The sequence below is a fragment of the Lepidothrix coronata genome, unplaced genomic scaffold (genome assembly GCF_001604755.1).
Source record: "Lepidothrix coronata isolate B3197 unplaced genomic scaffold, Lepidothrix_coronata-1.0 Scaffold14, whole genome shotgun sequence".
NCBI classification, from domain to species: Eukaryota; Metazoa; Chordata; class Aves; order Passeriformes; family Pipridae; genus Lepidothrix; species Lepidothrix coronata.
This window is the reverse complement of record NW_016690194.1, coordinates 4677910-4694215: the sequence shown is the minus strand read 5'-3', so window position 1 is coordinate 4694215 and position 16306 is coordinate 4677910. Positions and strand designations below refer to the sequence as shown.

The following is a 16306-nucleotide window of genomic DNA, read 5'->3' as shown; positions in this document are numbered from 1 at the left end:
TATAATATAATTTATATATACAGTCATTTATGATATATATATAATTTATATATTATCAGTGATTTATATATACAGTTTGACCTGATGTACGCCACAGAATGAGAAGAAGGAGATTAAATCAGCTAACTGAAATAGCTAAGGTTTGTCAAGTCACTTAACACAGAATCTGTTTTGTACCTTCTTTTTGGAGCTGCAATTTAAATTAATGGAGGTAACTATTAATTGCTTTAAATTTTGTTGTCAAATCCTACAGTGACTTTTGGCACACAGAAAAGTTAATTACACTAAGGTAATTAACTTAGATTAAGACAATACACATAGTGAGAAATAGCAGACTCGAGTTCTTCTGTGAATGAAGTTTATTTTTGACATTGTGCTATTTATACACCACCTGACATGCATGTGATATGCTTTGGACGATTAAGTAAAGTATTTTAGCTTTGTTCTCAATTTGCTTAATGATGCTTGAAGCAAAGGACAGTGAATAAGAGGGCATAATTAATAATTGGATCTTAATATAGTTCTGTGACATTATGAAATCCTAAGCTGTAAGTGCCTAAAATGGAGAAAATTGGCAACTCAAAAATGGCTGCAACCAGCTGTTTAAACTGTCCTCAAATATTTCCCATTAGTAGAACAGACTGTGGGACAGTTTTGAATGAGCATGTAAACTCAGGCTGCTCTACATTGAAGATCTATGCAATAATGATAATACGAAAAGCTATATGAAATTATTCTGTATTGCTTTAGTTGGGATGCAGCGTGTAGATTGGTGTACATTAGCAGAACAGTTCTACCAGCTGAACCCATTGCGTGTTGAAAATTTAAGTAACTTCTTTAAAACAATTTTGACAACTGTTAGAGAATTTTTATGGTACCCTTCAAAGGATATTAAACACGTTTGTGCTGAAAATATGAAAGAAAAATTTAATGAACAGTGAATCCCACTGTAATATATGGTTTCATACTAAGTCTACAAAGATGCTTCACAAGCAGATTCCTCATAGACACTTGTACCAACACTATTCCCTTGTGCCCCTTCATGGGGCACCTCTGTCTGGCCATGGGTCCATCCCCCAGTCCAGCTCTATTTCCCAAAGGCCTGTGATTCCAGGATGGTCTACAAGATAACTCTGGGGCTTGGTTCTTATTCTGGCACCAAGGGAAACTATTTCCTTGCAAGGAGTTCTTCTGTCCTTGGGATTCCTGCTTCCAGCCCCTTTATCCTCTTGTTGCAGCTGGTCTCCTTGCCCTCCATGCCAGATCACTTTGTCACAAATTACCACTACTGAGCAGTTTCACTTTGAATTTTCCTTTTCACAACTAAAATATGACTTATTTTTTGCATCTGTTCTTCTGTATTTTTGCACTTGTTTCTTCTGCATCCTCTTGTGCACTGAGCTTAACGAAGTGCAATAATTTAATCCTTTCTTTATTGGTCTGGAAGATTTGGCTTCCTTTTTTTTCTTGCTGTGCACTTTTGATATTAAGCCGCTAATTCAAACTGTATTTCAGGTATTTATACTGAGTACTTCCTGATGTGGGATCATCAGCCAAGCAACATTTAAAACAGAGAAGAAGGGGAGGGGACATTTATTAATTCGTTGCCTACCCTGCTTTGGGTAGGCCTGTGTGGAAGTTTGCCAAGGAGCAGTAGTTCTTTACAGTTGCTATGGGCACTGGTATACAATGTGCTGCAAACACAGACAAGGACTGAACTTTCCAGGGGGCCCTTTTTTAGCAATAAGTTTCAGTAACTCGGAAAATGTTGAACTTTTAAGGGTCATTTTTTCAGCAGTTAACCATCAAATTAGCATATGCTATAACAAATCTTTAGCTTTGGAGCATGTATTACAAGTATTTTGATTACTGTATTTAGATACATGCCAGAAGTAAGTCAGGTTCCTCTCTGCTCATATTTTGCCTTGGTGATGTCCTCTGTGTGTGTTGTAAGTCAGTCAACCAAAAAAGCACTTTCACAAATGTGCAGCTCAAAGTAAAGAGTCGCAGCTGAAAAGAAATGAAGTGAAATCTTGGGAGTTAAAATCCATCCAAGACCAAGATTAAGAAAATGTTTTTCAAGTCAAGAAAGCCCCTGCCTAGATGGAAACCTTTGACAGATCAAGACCGTGTTGAGGGGGTCATTCAAAATACAAATCTGGAATGTGGAATCCATTCTCAAGTATGACCTGAGGAGTGTACTTTAGATAGTGAGTTTTTCTTGAAAGCTTTTACTATGCTTCCTGTGTTAGCTCAGATACACAGACCTTGTTGAACAGTGCAGAATTAATTAGCTGATATCAAAGATACCACTGATTTGGAAGTGGATGAAGTCAATATGAGCCACGTGAACATGTTCGTTTTCTGGTGAAGTAAGCAGAGCATGACCAAGGCTGAGCTGTTCTTTATGCAAACCTGACATATATCCTAGAGGAAATTGCTAACGTACGTTCACTTTTTGAGCAAACACATGGTAGCCTAAACTTTTTCAGAATGTTTTGAAACAAATACAGGAATTTACCAAACAGCAGAAAATATTATGTTTTTTTCTCATGCAGATAAAAATTAGGACTAACACTTTACAGAAAGTGATAGTAAAAAACCAGAGAAGTGACTGGTGCTTTTATGTCAGTGGTATTAAAGGAGGCAGAGCATTGTGAACACCCTACGTGAAGAAACAAAATTTCATTTATGAAATGCCTTTCCATAGGTTCACCTTCTAAGAGAAACAAACTGACACGATTCCAAGAGATGTTGAAATCTGCTATAGCACCTAATCATCATGCAAATTAATCAGTATTCTGCAAAGTAAATTTTTTAAATCCTTAAATTATTTTTGCAATGGTCTCATATGTGCCTTTTACTAAAAATGTCTGTTTTGAAAAGCAAGAAAAACAGTTTTTCTAAAAATTTTACACATACTTATGGAATGGACAGAATTCTAGAATTTTTCATTGCTGAATATATTTAAATGATACCTTTTGTTTGGTGTACACTCTGTAGTAGTGCTGTGATTAGTTGTTCAGAAGTTAGAATCAGTATAGCCACTTCAGCATGGCTCTGTCCTATGCTAAATAGGCTGATGGTCAGAGCTAATTAGCCGGATGCAGCATTGTGCTGATGCAATTATACAGCTTTGTGGTAAATAAGCTAATATTGTTGCATGGCAATGTGGTGTTTCAGTTCATTAATAGCTAGATCAGTTGTTCCCCTAGTATGATACTGCATTCCCTGCTGTAGATGTGCTCACAAGGACTTTACACAAGAGAGAATTTCTGAAAATTTACCATAAGCACTACCTTGATGCTGGAAACACTTGGAGATGTAAGGTTAACTAGGTTGCTTTTGCTGCAGCTGATCTTCAATACCTGCATTAGCAAGATGTCCACTAGATTTGTAAAAGACTTTGAATTGTATTCCTGGAGATTGCGTTGGTGTGAACTCACCTTGAACATTGTGTGCAGTTTTGAGCACTGCAATATGATAAAGATATTAAGCTCTTAGAGAGTGTCCAAAAGAGGGCAACAGAGATGGTGAAGGGTCTTGAGGGGAAGCTGTATGAGGAGTGGCTGAGGTCACTTGGTCTGTTCAGCCTGGAGAAGAGGAGACTGAGGGGAGACCTCATTGCAGTCACAACTTCCTTGTGAGGGGAAGACAAGGGGCAGGCACTGATCCCAACCACCACATCTCCCACCAGCCCCTCTCTGTTTGTGAACAGCAGGTCTAGCAGGGGATGGGGCTCCACTAGACCTGCTGTTCACAAACAGAGAGGGGCTGGTAGATGTGGTGGTTGGAGGCCGTCTGGAGCACAGTGACCGTGAAATAATAGAGTTTTCAATACTCAGGGAAGCAAAGAAGGCCATCAATAAAACCTCTACGCTGGACTTCCAGAGGGCAGATTTTGGCCTATTCAGAAGACTGGTTCAGAGGGTACCTTGGGAAACAGCCCTGGAAAACAAAGAAGTCCAGGACGGATGGACATGTTTCAAGAAGGAAGTCTTGAAAGCACAGGAGCAGTCTGTCCCAGTGTGCCGAAAGGCAAGCCAGCAGGTAAGACAACCAGTCTTGCTGAACAGGGAGATTTTGAAGGAAATAAGGATAAGAAAGAGAGCCTACCAATTATGGAAAAAAGGGCTGGCTACTCAGGAAGAATTTAGGAATATAGATAGGTCATGTAGAAAGAAAATTAGAGAGACAAAGGCACACCTCGAACTTAATCATGCCATTTCTGTGAAGGATAACAAAAAGTCCTCCTACAGATACATCAAGAGCAAAAGGAGGGACAAGGAAAACTTCCATTCTTTGTTGGACATGAGCAGGAACATAGTTATGAAAGATGAGAAAAAGGCCGAGGTATTTAACAACTTCTTTATCTCAGTTTTCAGCAGTAAGACAGGTTGTCCTGAGGACAGCTGGCTTCTGGAGCTTGTAGAAAGAGATAAGAATCTGAATAGCCCCCCTGTAATCCAAGAGGAAACAGTTAGCTGAGCTACTTGGATCCTCACAAGTCTATGGGACCAGATGGGATCCATCCAGGGGTGATGAGGGAGATGGTGGAAGAGCTTGCCAAGCCACTCTCCATCATTTACCAACAGTCCTGGCTCACTGGGGAGGTCCTAGATGATTGGAAGTTGGTGAATGTCACGTCAATCCACAAAAAGGGCTGGAAGGAGGACCGGGGAAACTACAGACCCATCAGCCTGACCTCAGTGCCTGACAAGGATATGGAGCAGATCATCCTAAGTGCAATCAAAAAACACCTGCAGGATGGACAAGGGATCAGACACAGCCTGCATGGGTTTAGGAAGGGCAGGTCCTGTCTGACCAACCTGATCTCCTTTTATGATCAGGTGACCTGCCTGTTGGATGAGGGGAAGGCTGTGGATGTGTTTACCTGGACTTCGGCAAAGCCTTTGACACCATCTCCCACAGCACACTCCTGGAAAAGCTGCAGCCCATGGCTTGGACAGGGGCACTCTGTGCTGGGTTAGGAACTGGCTGGAGGGCCGGGCCCAGAGAGTGGTGGTGAACGGTGCTGCATCCAGTTGGCAGCTGGTCACCAGTGGTGTCCCCCAGGGATCAGTGTTGGGCCCAGTTCTGTTTAATATCTTTATTGATGATTTAGATGAGGGGATTGAGTCTATCATCAGTCAATTTGCAGATGACACCAAGTTGAGGAGGAGTGTCGATCAGCTAGAAGGCAGGAGCGCTCTGCAGAGGGACCTGGACAGGCTGGAGAGTTGGGCCAATTCCAACGGGATGAGGTTCAACAAGGCCAAGTGCCGGGTCCTGCACTTTGGCCACAACAACCCCCTGCAGCACTACAGGCTGGGCACAGAGTGGCTGGAGAGCAGCCAGGCAGAAAGGGACCTGGGAGTGTGGATGGGCAGGAAGCTGAACATGAGCCAGCAGTGTGCCCAGGTGGCCAAGAAGGCCAATGGCATCCTGGGCTGGATCAGGAACAGCGTGGCCAGCAGGACCAGGGAAGTGATTCTTCCCCTGTACTCAGTGCTGGTGAGGCCACACCTGGAGTGCTGTGTCCAGTTCTGGGCCCCTCAGTTCAGGAAGGATATTGAGGTGCTGGAGCAGGTCCAGAGAAGAGCAACAAGGCTGGTGAAGGGACTCAAGCACAAGTCTTATGAGGAGAGGTTGAGATAGCTGGGGCTGTTCAGCCCGGAGAAGAGGAGGCTCAGGGGAGACCTCATCACTCTCTACAACTCCCTGAAAGGAGGTTGTAGCCAGGTGGGGGGGTTGGTCTCTTTTCCCAGGCAAGTATCAGCAAGACTAGAGGGCATGGTCTCAAGTTGTGCCAGGGGAGGTTTAGGTTAGATATTAGGAAGAATTTCTTTCCAGAGAGGGTAATCAGGCATTGGAATGGGCTGCTCAGGGAAGTGGTGGATTCTCCATCCCTGGAGGATTTTAAGAAGAAACTGGATGTGGCACTTAGTGCCATGGTCTAGCAACTGCAGCAGTAGTGGATCAAGGGTTGGACTTGATGATCTTGGAGGTCCCTTCCAACCCAGCTGATTCTATGATTCTATGATTCTACTGTAACACCTACCCCTCACTCCTGAGAAGAGCATTTCTGCAGGGGCAGGAGCGGAATATACAATTCATTACAGTTAATTTATTTTTAACTGGATTAAAACTGCTTTCAACTTATATCTGAGGGTTTGAACTTTTAAAATTGATAGAACCAAATATGAATCCACCAGCTTCTTTCAGTTTATCATTTTATTTGTAACAGTAGACCAAGGAAACAAAAATTATCTTTGCTGTCCATTATTTACTTGTCGACATCTGTGACTTTGATTAATGAAGAAGTTATTTTGGCCTAGAATATTGAGTATAAGGGCATTGCTCTAATATTACACTCAAGCATAAGAACTTCAACTCATACTGAAGTGAAACTCAGCTGCAGTTAGCCACACCAATAAATAGCTGAAATTTTGCTAAGGTGCACCCTATTCATACCTACAGAAATACTTATTTAGTTTTGTAACATATAAAAACATGTACACATAAGCTACTGCAAACACAGACATTTTTTCGCATCTAGGCATATTCTTTGTACATAGAAAATATATAGTGCACTAAGTATGTAGGTTTTTATATATATATATACATATATTTTTAAATGTGCTACTATAATTCTATTTAAAAAATCTACAGTGCAATAAAAGATTTTTTAATTGTACAAATATTAAAATGAGGATGAAGAGTTTAAAGAATAGCAGGAGGATAATAATTATAATTTGAGAATTCTTCCAACTTCATGTTTAATGACATAAACCTTGTCAAAGCCTTCCTCTAAAATCATTCAGCACTGTTCAGCAACAAAGTTGCTTATTCCTTTTATATCTAGATATTGAATGTAGGGGTCCTATGATGAGAGGAATCAGAATCCTGCTGCATGCAAGTATCTTTTCTAAACAGCTTACCTCTGTGGATAAGTAGCTGGGAAGGATTTACCTATTTAGGAATCATTTATCTAGCAGGAGAAATGTTTAAGAAAAAGTGTAAATCAAGTCATATCATTACATGCTATTAAAGTTCACCTGTGCATCATATTTTGTTCAGTGACATAAGTTTTAAAAATCTGATGTATTGACTTGGTTTTTGGTTTTCAGCTATACCGGAGCTTTACTTGTTATGTACAAAAGGAGAGCTTGGTGACAGATAACAAATTTTCACTCTTAACTTTCCAGATCTAAAATCCATTCCCACCCTTGGGAATAGGAGATTTCTGTGATCAGCTCTCACTTCAGTGGTGCTGCTTCCTTCTGCATGTTCTTTTTGCATAGAGCCATTAGAGCCTTCCTGCTTATAGGACTGAAAACAAGGGGCCCAAATATTTCTCAAGTTGAAAGTTTTCAATGCCTCTTTGTGTCCAGTTCCCGTGCCCTGTATGCCTCCTAAGTACGGGGAAGCAGCTAGAGTAAATTAGTCTGATCTTCTGAAACCAGTGAAATTGTTAGCTTCGGGTTTTTTTGTTTAATAGATTTTACTTTTTGCATTTCAGTTTTCAGGGTACTTCTGCTAATGGATTCCAGATTATTGATGACACTTTAAATATCCTGATGAAAAGAATGGTAAAAGGTAACCGCCATTCAAAAGACCTTGTACAGTAAAATTATCACTTTATTTTGACAGTGCAGTTCTTTTGACTTAATGTATTGATGTATCTCAGCAAAGGTGTGCACTGTGTTTACATCAGAAGGTGAATATTAATATAACTTTCAAGGAAAATTTTTCATAACTGTTCCTGAAATGGGGATGTAGCTGCTGCAAAACTGCTTGTTTTGCAGAATAAAGCTGTATCCTATGCAGAATAACCTGGTCATATGGTTATGGTGATAAACTAGTGGTTTTGACAGCAGGATTGTGTCTACCTGAGGGCATTAATCACTGCAGCTTGTTGGAGATGGACACTCCAGGAACACACAGCTATGACAGAACTTTGAAATGTAAATTGAGCTTTGAGTAAGTGACCTGGCCATGGGTTTGAGACAAATCAAGAGACAAGGCAAAATCTCACTAATTTCCTTACTCTCTAGTATCTCTGATAGTCCATTTACCTCCTTTTTCCTTTACTTAAATCCAGTTGAGAGAGACCAAGTTTCATTCCAGATGTGTTTATGAGTTATACATTGAAACTACACGAACAGAGTCATAACATGAATCAGTTCTGCTTGAGTATGTTACTATCTGACAATTAAATTTAAATCCACACATATTTTTCTATGTGAGGATTCTGTGCTGTAGCAGAGCTAATAAAACCTGGAAGAGTAGAACTGAATGTAGGAATATCTTATCTCCTGGCTTTATAAATTTCAGTTTGTTGATATGCTGTGTGTCTACCTACTTGAATTTTATGTTTGGGAGTATATAACAGTCGTTAGATTCAAATGATTTGCTACGAAGAATAGCAAACCCTGTGAAACATAGTGTTTATGAACAGTAAGAGCTTTGTTAACATGATATTTGGGGAAAGAAACCAACAAGATGCATGAGAATGAGAGAAAACAAGCTAATTTTTGCAATAGGTCAGTGTTTATGTATTTTTTATAATACACAAATCTAAGAAGTGGAAGCAGTATATTCTGCATCTGTGCATTACACATATGTTACTAGTTAAAAAACAAAAAAATAATTTACATAAAACTTTTTGGCAGTAAGGTATAAGAATGCATATGTCACACTGCAATTAAAGGAGATCTTGGCTGAGTGGTAGCTAAATAATAAACAGAAAAATTTAGGGCATGAATTGTGACATTTTTTAACTACCTAGACAAAGTGTACTCTGGAGCAGCCTTGCCACCTTAGAACTTCCTTCTAATATATGGAGTCAGAAAACATCTAAATCTGTTGGGTTTTTTGTATGTGTGTTTCTGAAATGCCATTCATAATTGCTGATAAGCGTGATGCCGAGAGCGGAGAAGCTTGACCTGATGAGACATATTTGTCTTTTGTTTATAGCCAGTGGCCAGTGATTTTCCTCAGATGTTTGCATAGGGTGGAGGGCAGCAAATAAAAAATAATTGTGAATGAAGTTAAGAGTTATGTAGATATCGATGTTGGTTTCTTCTGAAATGTAATGGATCTGAGTTTCAGGTAAAACCCTTTTTAGCAGGAGAGGAGGCAGATGATATCTCAGAAGGTCAATATATTTTATTCAACAGTAAATTTCTTACTATGATTTGTTGAGAGGAATGTTAGGAGGAAATGTTCTCTGCCTTTCTTTTTAATAAGGAGTTTGTTCAACTACTTCAGAATGTCCTCAGTGTACAATGAAGATGAATGAATTAAAATTCACTCATGAAATCCAGTCTTGATTCCAGCACCTGCCTGACTTCAAGGGACAAGAAAGTTCTCTGATGGTGGTTGGGCAATGGGTGAAAATACTGGTGAAGGTCAGTCTCATGAGTTGACTGAATGAAGCTTTTGAACTGAGCACAGTCTGAACTGATGATTTCTGTTGGTTTTGCACACATGGGATATTTACAGGACTGTGGGACATATCATTTCTTCTCTTTGGACTAATTCTTCCAACTGAAGGGGCAAGTCAGCTGGAAACTGATGACAGCTATCCATTTTTAAACTCACATATTAGCCAACCATCTGTCCCCTCTGGATTCATACATTACAGATTCACAGAATCAATTAGGTTGGAAAAAACCTTGGAGATCATTGAGTCCAACCTGTGATTGAACACTACCATGACAACTAGGCCATGGCACTAAGTGCCAATCTTTCCTTAAAAATCTGCATGATCAGTGACTCCACCACCTCCCTGGGCATATTGCCTCATATGACTTTGTCATGTAAGTTTTTTTTGTTCATCTCTTCTTGGCAGGATTTCTAAAATTTTCAGGATTTTGGGAATTGCTTTATTTTTTTTTCTTGTTGCTTTTGGGATGTCTTTGTGGATATGACAAATACAGAGTAGTTCCATGCTTATTAACTTACTCAAAAGTTGAGTAGTAGTCAAATGGTCCTATTCATATACATATTTTTAAGTGAAGTCCTGTAAGGAAACTTCTTTCTTACTTTTATGACCATGTGAATGGTTCCACTTTTGTCCAGTTTAGGTGTAAAATTACAATTTTTTACATCAATATATACAAATATGTATGTACATATACACACATATAAATGAATACACATTAAAAGACCTGCATTACCTTAAATTCAACAGATAGCACACCATAAAATTATTATTTTTAACTAATGGTAATAACTAGTATATTTTACTCACTCAGGCATGTTAATTGGTAGGGTGAGACTAAGTTTCTTGTAGTTCAGTAGAGAAATACTAGTCACGTGTGCACAGACACTCTATAATGGTCAGGACATGGGTAGAAAATGCAAAAAGATTTAAACCTACTGTGTTAGCTATACTGATTGAGTACAACATATGCAAAGGGTCCAGTGCACGGAAGATTTGCAGACTCATTGCATGTGCTACCTCGATATTTGGAGAAGTCTGAGGCGTACCTGATGTCTGGTAGCCATACAGAACAGCAGCTTTGATCAGGCTGCCAGAAATGTGGCAATCCTGTACAAACAGCCAAATTATTTTTCAATTTGTACAAAGTTTCTGAGCAGAAATGATCTGTTGAGGGAAGATAGTGCATATGGATTACATGTGGTAGTCCCCTACTAAGCATCATCTCCTTCTTTTTAAGTCCTGATGATTTGAAACACACAGCTGTGTGGTGTCTTATAAGTCTTATGAATTTGAAAAGCAGTTATCTGTGTAAAAAGAGGGAAATATCTGATCTTTCTTAGGGGTGGATAATTCATAGTTCCTGAAGGCTGCCTTTTGCAAAAGCTTTTGGAAATTTTCCTGTTAATGTCTGTCATCTTCAGTTAAACTAATTGCTAGAAATTGAGCAATATGAATCAATTTTCATCTGTTTGAAGCCTACTGTTACTAGTTAATACTTGAGAATCCAATGTATACATTATTTATTGGTAGGGATGACGTATTTCAAATGTTGTAGTAATCATGGCTGGGCTTCGCGGATGAAGATTTGGGAAAGGTCTCTACCCATGTTTGACACAAGCACGCTGGTGGCTAAAAAGGGCAATATGAGACAGGCATGTCCGATTGCAAAAGGCACAGCAGAAAGACTCCTTAGATGGTAAATTCTGCAGGGCACGATTCTTTCTGCGTTGTCTTTTCTCCTCAAGAGTGATCCTGCGTGCGTTCTCAAAGGCATCAGCAGCGTTATAGATGGTGTGTCTCCAGACCTCCCGATTGGAGGCCAGAGTAGACCAGTTATGTTGATCAATATGGCCAAGGCTGAGATGTTGTTTCAGGGAGTCCTTGTATCTCCTCTTTGGGGCTCCTCTCTTGCAGCAGCTGGTGGCAAATTCACCATAGAGCAAGATCTTAGGGAGGCAGTGGTCCTTCATCCTGGAGACGTGTCCTGCACAATGCAGCTGTGTTCTGAGTAACATGGCCTCAATACTTGTGACTGCTGCTTGTTCTAGAACAGATGTATTGGTCACATAATCTGACCAGTGGATGTTTAGGATTGTGCAGAGACAGCGTTGATGGAAGTGTTCTAGGAGTCGCAGGTGGTGGCGGTAGATGACCCATGACTCAGATCCGTATAAGAGAGTAGACAGCACTATGGCTCTGTAAACACTGATCTTTGTACTTTTCTTCAAGTGTTTATTTCGCCAAACTCTTTTATGAAGCTTTCCGAAGGCACTATATGCCTTTGCTAACCTGTGTCTATCTCCACATCAATCTTACCATGCAAGGAGATGAGGCTGCCTAGGTAATTAAACTGCTGGACTGATTTGAGCTCTGATTGGCCAATGGGGATATGGGGATGATGGAAGACTTCCTGAGGTGCCGGTTGATGGAGAACTTCTGTCTTCTTTAAACTGACTTCCAGCCTAAAGAGCTCAGCAACGTCTGCAAAGCAGGATGTTAAACTCTGCAGAGCAGCTTCCGTGTGGGCAACAAGGGCGGCGTCATCGGCATAAAGCAGCTCCCGGACAAGATGGTTTAAGGTCTTAGTGTGGGCCTTCAGTTGCCTTGAATTGAATAGGCTTCCATCAGTACGGTATCAAATGTAGATACCATCTTGATCATTGTGGTCTGCAGTGGCCCTTTGGAGCATCATGCTGAAAAAGATTGTGAATAGGGTTGGTGTGAGAACGCAGCCTTGTTTCACACCATTCTTTATTAGAAAGGGCTCAGAAAGTTTGTTGCCATATCTGACTTGGCCGTTTTGGTCCTCATGAAGTGAGATGATCATTTTGAGGAACTTGGGGGGACAACCTAAGCGTTCCAAAATCTGCCATAGACCTTTTCTGCTCACAGTATCAAAAGCCTTGGTGAGGTCGACAAAGGTTACATAGAGACCTTTGTTCTGTTCCCTACACTTCTCTTGCAGTCCTGTTGGCTCTGAAACCAACTACACTGACTTTCAGGTAGAATTCCTTCTGCTATAGCGGGTATTAGTCTGTTTAAGAGTATTCTTTCCAGGATTTTGCCAGCAATGGAGAGCAGAGTAATACCACGGTAATTTGAACCGTCTGATTTAATTCCTTTCTTCTTATATAGGGTGATGATGACTGCATCACAAAGGTCTGATGGTAGTTCGCCTAGATCCCAACAACGCTGTAAGAACTGATGAAATTTAGCATGGAGTGCAAGGCCCCCATGTTTCTATACTTCAGATGGAATTCCATCAGCCCCAGCTGCCTTGCCAATTTTCACTTACTGTATGGCCGTGAGGGTTTCTCCTAAAGTGGGGGCAATATCCAATTCATACTTCACTGGTTGTTGTGTGATGGACTGAATGGCTGTGTCTTGGGCTACATGGTTGGTACTGAAAGGAGTCTGAAAGTGTTCAGACCATCAATTCAGAATGGAGGTTTTATCTGTAAGAAGTGTTTGACCATCAGTGCTGAGTAGAGGACTTTGAGCTTGGTTTGTAGACCCATATGCTGCTTTCAGGGCTTCATAGAACCCTCTGTGATCACCCGTGTCTGTGCATAATTGTGTTTTTTCAGCTAGACTGATCCACCACTTGTTCTGGATGTCACGGAGTTTCTGTTGGAGCTTGCTGCATGTGATGCGAAAAGCTGTTTTTTCTTATGTGACAGGAAGGTAGTGCAAGGTGTGCTTGGTGGGCAGTTCTCTTCTTCCTCAACAATTCCTGGATCTCTTGATTGTTTTCATCAAACCAGTCCTTGTTCTTCTTGAAGGAGAACCCTAAGATTTCTTCAGAGAACTGCTGGATGCTGTTTTTCATATGGTGCCAGAGTATTTCAGTAGAGGGATCTGTAGTATCTGTGGAATGATTTTCAAGCCTAGTTTGAAGATTATCCTGGAATTTGTTTCTCACTGTGGCTGACTGGAGATTGTTAACTTGGAGTCTCCTCCTTGGGATACTGCCCCTTTTTGGTTTGAATTTAAGAATGAGGTTAAGTTTACAGCGTAACAGTCGATGGGGCCCCTGGTGGTCTAGTGGTTAGGGTGCAGGACTCTCACTGCTGCGACCCGGGTTCGATTCCCAGCCCCCCGGGCAGATGGAGCTCGTCAGCCTTGTAAGGCCATCCATCTAAGAGAAGGTCACTCTAAACAAACCTACGTCCCGAGACCCTCACTGCCACTGTCCAAACTTGCTCGGCCCCGGCAGATGAACCTCAGGATTAAAGGGTGGGCTCAGTTCAGCGCACGCTGGGTCTCACCTAAAAAAAATCCACTGCGCAGGCTCGAAGGGTTAATGACCTTTCCCAAATCTTCGCTTGCGAAGACTGGCCATTATTACCAGTCGATGGTCTGTTTGGTATTCTGCGCTGGGCATCAGACAGGTGTGGTGGACATCGCAGACATCTCTCTGTTGCACCAAGACATAATCGATGAGGTGCCAATGCTTAGATCTGGGATGCATCCAGGTTGTCTTCAGACTATTTTTCTGCTGAAAAGATAGTGTTAGTGATGGTGAGCTGTTGCTCTGCACAGAATTCTAGCAGAAGTCGACCATTATCGTTGCAGTTTCCAACACCATGCTTGCCTAATATTCCTTTCCAGGCTTCAAAATTCTTTCCTACACTGGCATTGAAATCACCAAGGATAATGATCTTATCATCTGCAGGAATCTTCTGGATAAGGTGGCACAGGTCGGCCTAAAATTTATCTTTTTCAGCAGGGTCAGCTTGGAGAGTTGGAGCATATATACTAAAGAGGACAACGTGTTACTTGTTGTGTAGTGGAAGGTATAGGGAGATAATTCGGTCAGAATGACCTGTTGGCAGATTTTCGAGTTTAGGAACAATGGAGTTTTTGATGATGAAGCCGACTCCTGAGAGATGTTTTTCGGTTCTGGGCTTACCTGACCAAAAGAGTGTGTAACCGGCACCATGTTCTCTGAGGCTGCCTTCCTCGTGAAGGTGAACTTCACTGAGAGCAGCTATGTCGATGTTTAGACGTGCCAGTTCATGGGCAATCAGGGCAGTCCGGCGCTCAAGAGGTCCACTATCTGCAGAATCAAGCATGGTTCTGATGTTCCAGCATGCTAGAGTTAATTTGGCTGTACCTTTGGAGGCAGATGTATATGCCTTTGTCTTTTGATCTTTGTGTGACTGCATTTGTAGAAGATGTTGATACAGGGCTTTGCAAAAGTTTGTAAAGCCTTCAAGCCTGCTCAATGGATTTTTTAGGTGAGACACAGTGTGCGCTGAACTGAACCCACCCTTTAATCCTAAGGTTCGTCTGCCAGGGCCAAGCAAGCTTGGATGGTGACAGCGAGGTCCTCAGGACGTAGGGTTATATAGAGTGACCTTCTCTTGGATGGATGACCTTACAGGGCTGAATGAGCTCCATCTGCCCAGGTTTGGAGTTGTCCTTCTCTTTTGTGTGTTCTGGGCTCCCCCTCTCGTCTCCTACTATGGCACAGTCCACATCGGTGAAGCTCCCCCTCTCTCGCTCCTTTCCGTGCCCAGGGCCAGGCCTGAGTGCCCGGGGCCAGGCTGCGCCGAGTGCACGTGGCCGGGGCCGAGATGTTGTAGTAATATCATCCAATGAAAACTATTACTACTTGTGCTGCTTTTTCCAGAGAAGATTTTATAATTCCATGATTTTTTTTGGTATGTCACATTCCTTAAAATAAATCACACTAGCAAGAAGAGATGAAAATAATAATAGTCAACTGCATTGTCTTACAAACAGTTATTCAACATTCTGTGCAAAGAATGTGTGTTATAAATTAGGGTGATGGAAACAAGACCTTGCCCATTTATCTGGTTTTCTTCAACAAAGAAATCGTGCAAGTTTCTAAGTTTTGAGGCTGCTTAAATGTTTTCTGTTGGTGTTACATCTATCTGAATTTTTTTATTTAGACTGATATGATTCTATGATTTTATAACACAAAAATGTGTTATAGAAAAAAATATGTTGAACTTCTGAGGCTTCGTCAGACCTTACTATTTCATATTATGCAGTACCATGTAGTATCATAAATTAGTGTATATCAAAGGTTAGGGCAGTACTCTTCTTCTCACAATCAATTGGAGTTTTTGTGATGGGCTAGAGCCCTGATTATTGTAAAGGAAACTTAGTAGGATACTAGCCCACATCACAAGAGCATCTATCTCTCCAGAGTGCCTCTCAGGAGTCGGTCTGGTTTGTGTGTGTGTATGGTTTTACATTTCTTCAGGGAGGAAGGATGTTTTTGTTTGTTATGAAAGTTAGAGAAAAATGTAATCTAGGGGCAAAAGCAAACTTTTCAGTATAGTTTTGAAACTAGGAAACATGGTTATTGTTTAAATAATACTATTTTAAAAAGAAGGGCTTTCTAACATGATGATGAAACTGTATTTTGCTTAGTAATTTTGACACAATCTTTGGTCTGTGTTTCCTCTTTCAAGGTTAGACATCTAAAATTAGGTACTTACAGAACCACATTAAGATTGGCCTGATTTTCACAGCTGGTGAACACAATCTGTGCAACCACTGTACATTTCAAGGGCTAACTGAATTTCCTAGTTAAAAAAATAAAGCAATTAGTTGATTTTGGAGTGGCCTGCAGTGACGTGGGCAGGTGACTATGGCAGTCCAAAAGCCAGTCTGAAACAGCTGAGCAGGGCCCTGCAGGTAGCCTTGCAGAGCAGTGCTCTGCCTGCCTGTCAGCAGGCCAGCACAGGGCAAATTCTTCTGCCTTCCTGGTCTGAATAACTCAGTCATGGTTATTCCAAGAACCTCTTTACCACAACTGGTTAATATGTCCTTTAGGGATATCTGTATCAGCTTTAAACTAGTTTGGTTAAGCACTGGGAT

At 41.1% G+C, this 16306-nt stretch overlaps 1 protein-coding gene across 1 annotated transcript; it reads left to right on the top strand.

Moving 5' to 3' along the window:
• The first annotated feature begins 4311 nt into the window (after nucleotides 1-4311).
• Nucleotides 4312-7631, top strand: LOC108493065 (RNA-directed DNA polymerase from mobile element jockey-like). Its single transcript, XM_017806056.1, is given in 5 exon segments — nucleotides 4312-4353; nucleotides 4485-4887; nucleotides 4890-4952; nucleotides 4955-5514; nucleotides 7530-7631. Coding segments are annotated over 5 exon segments (1170 nt in total).
• The last annotated feature ends 8675 nt before the right edge of the window (nucleotides 7632-16306 follow it).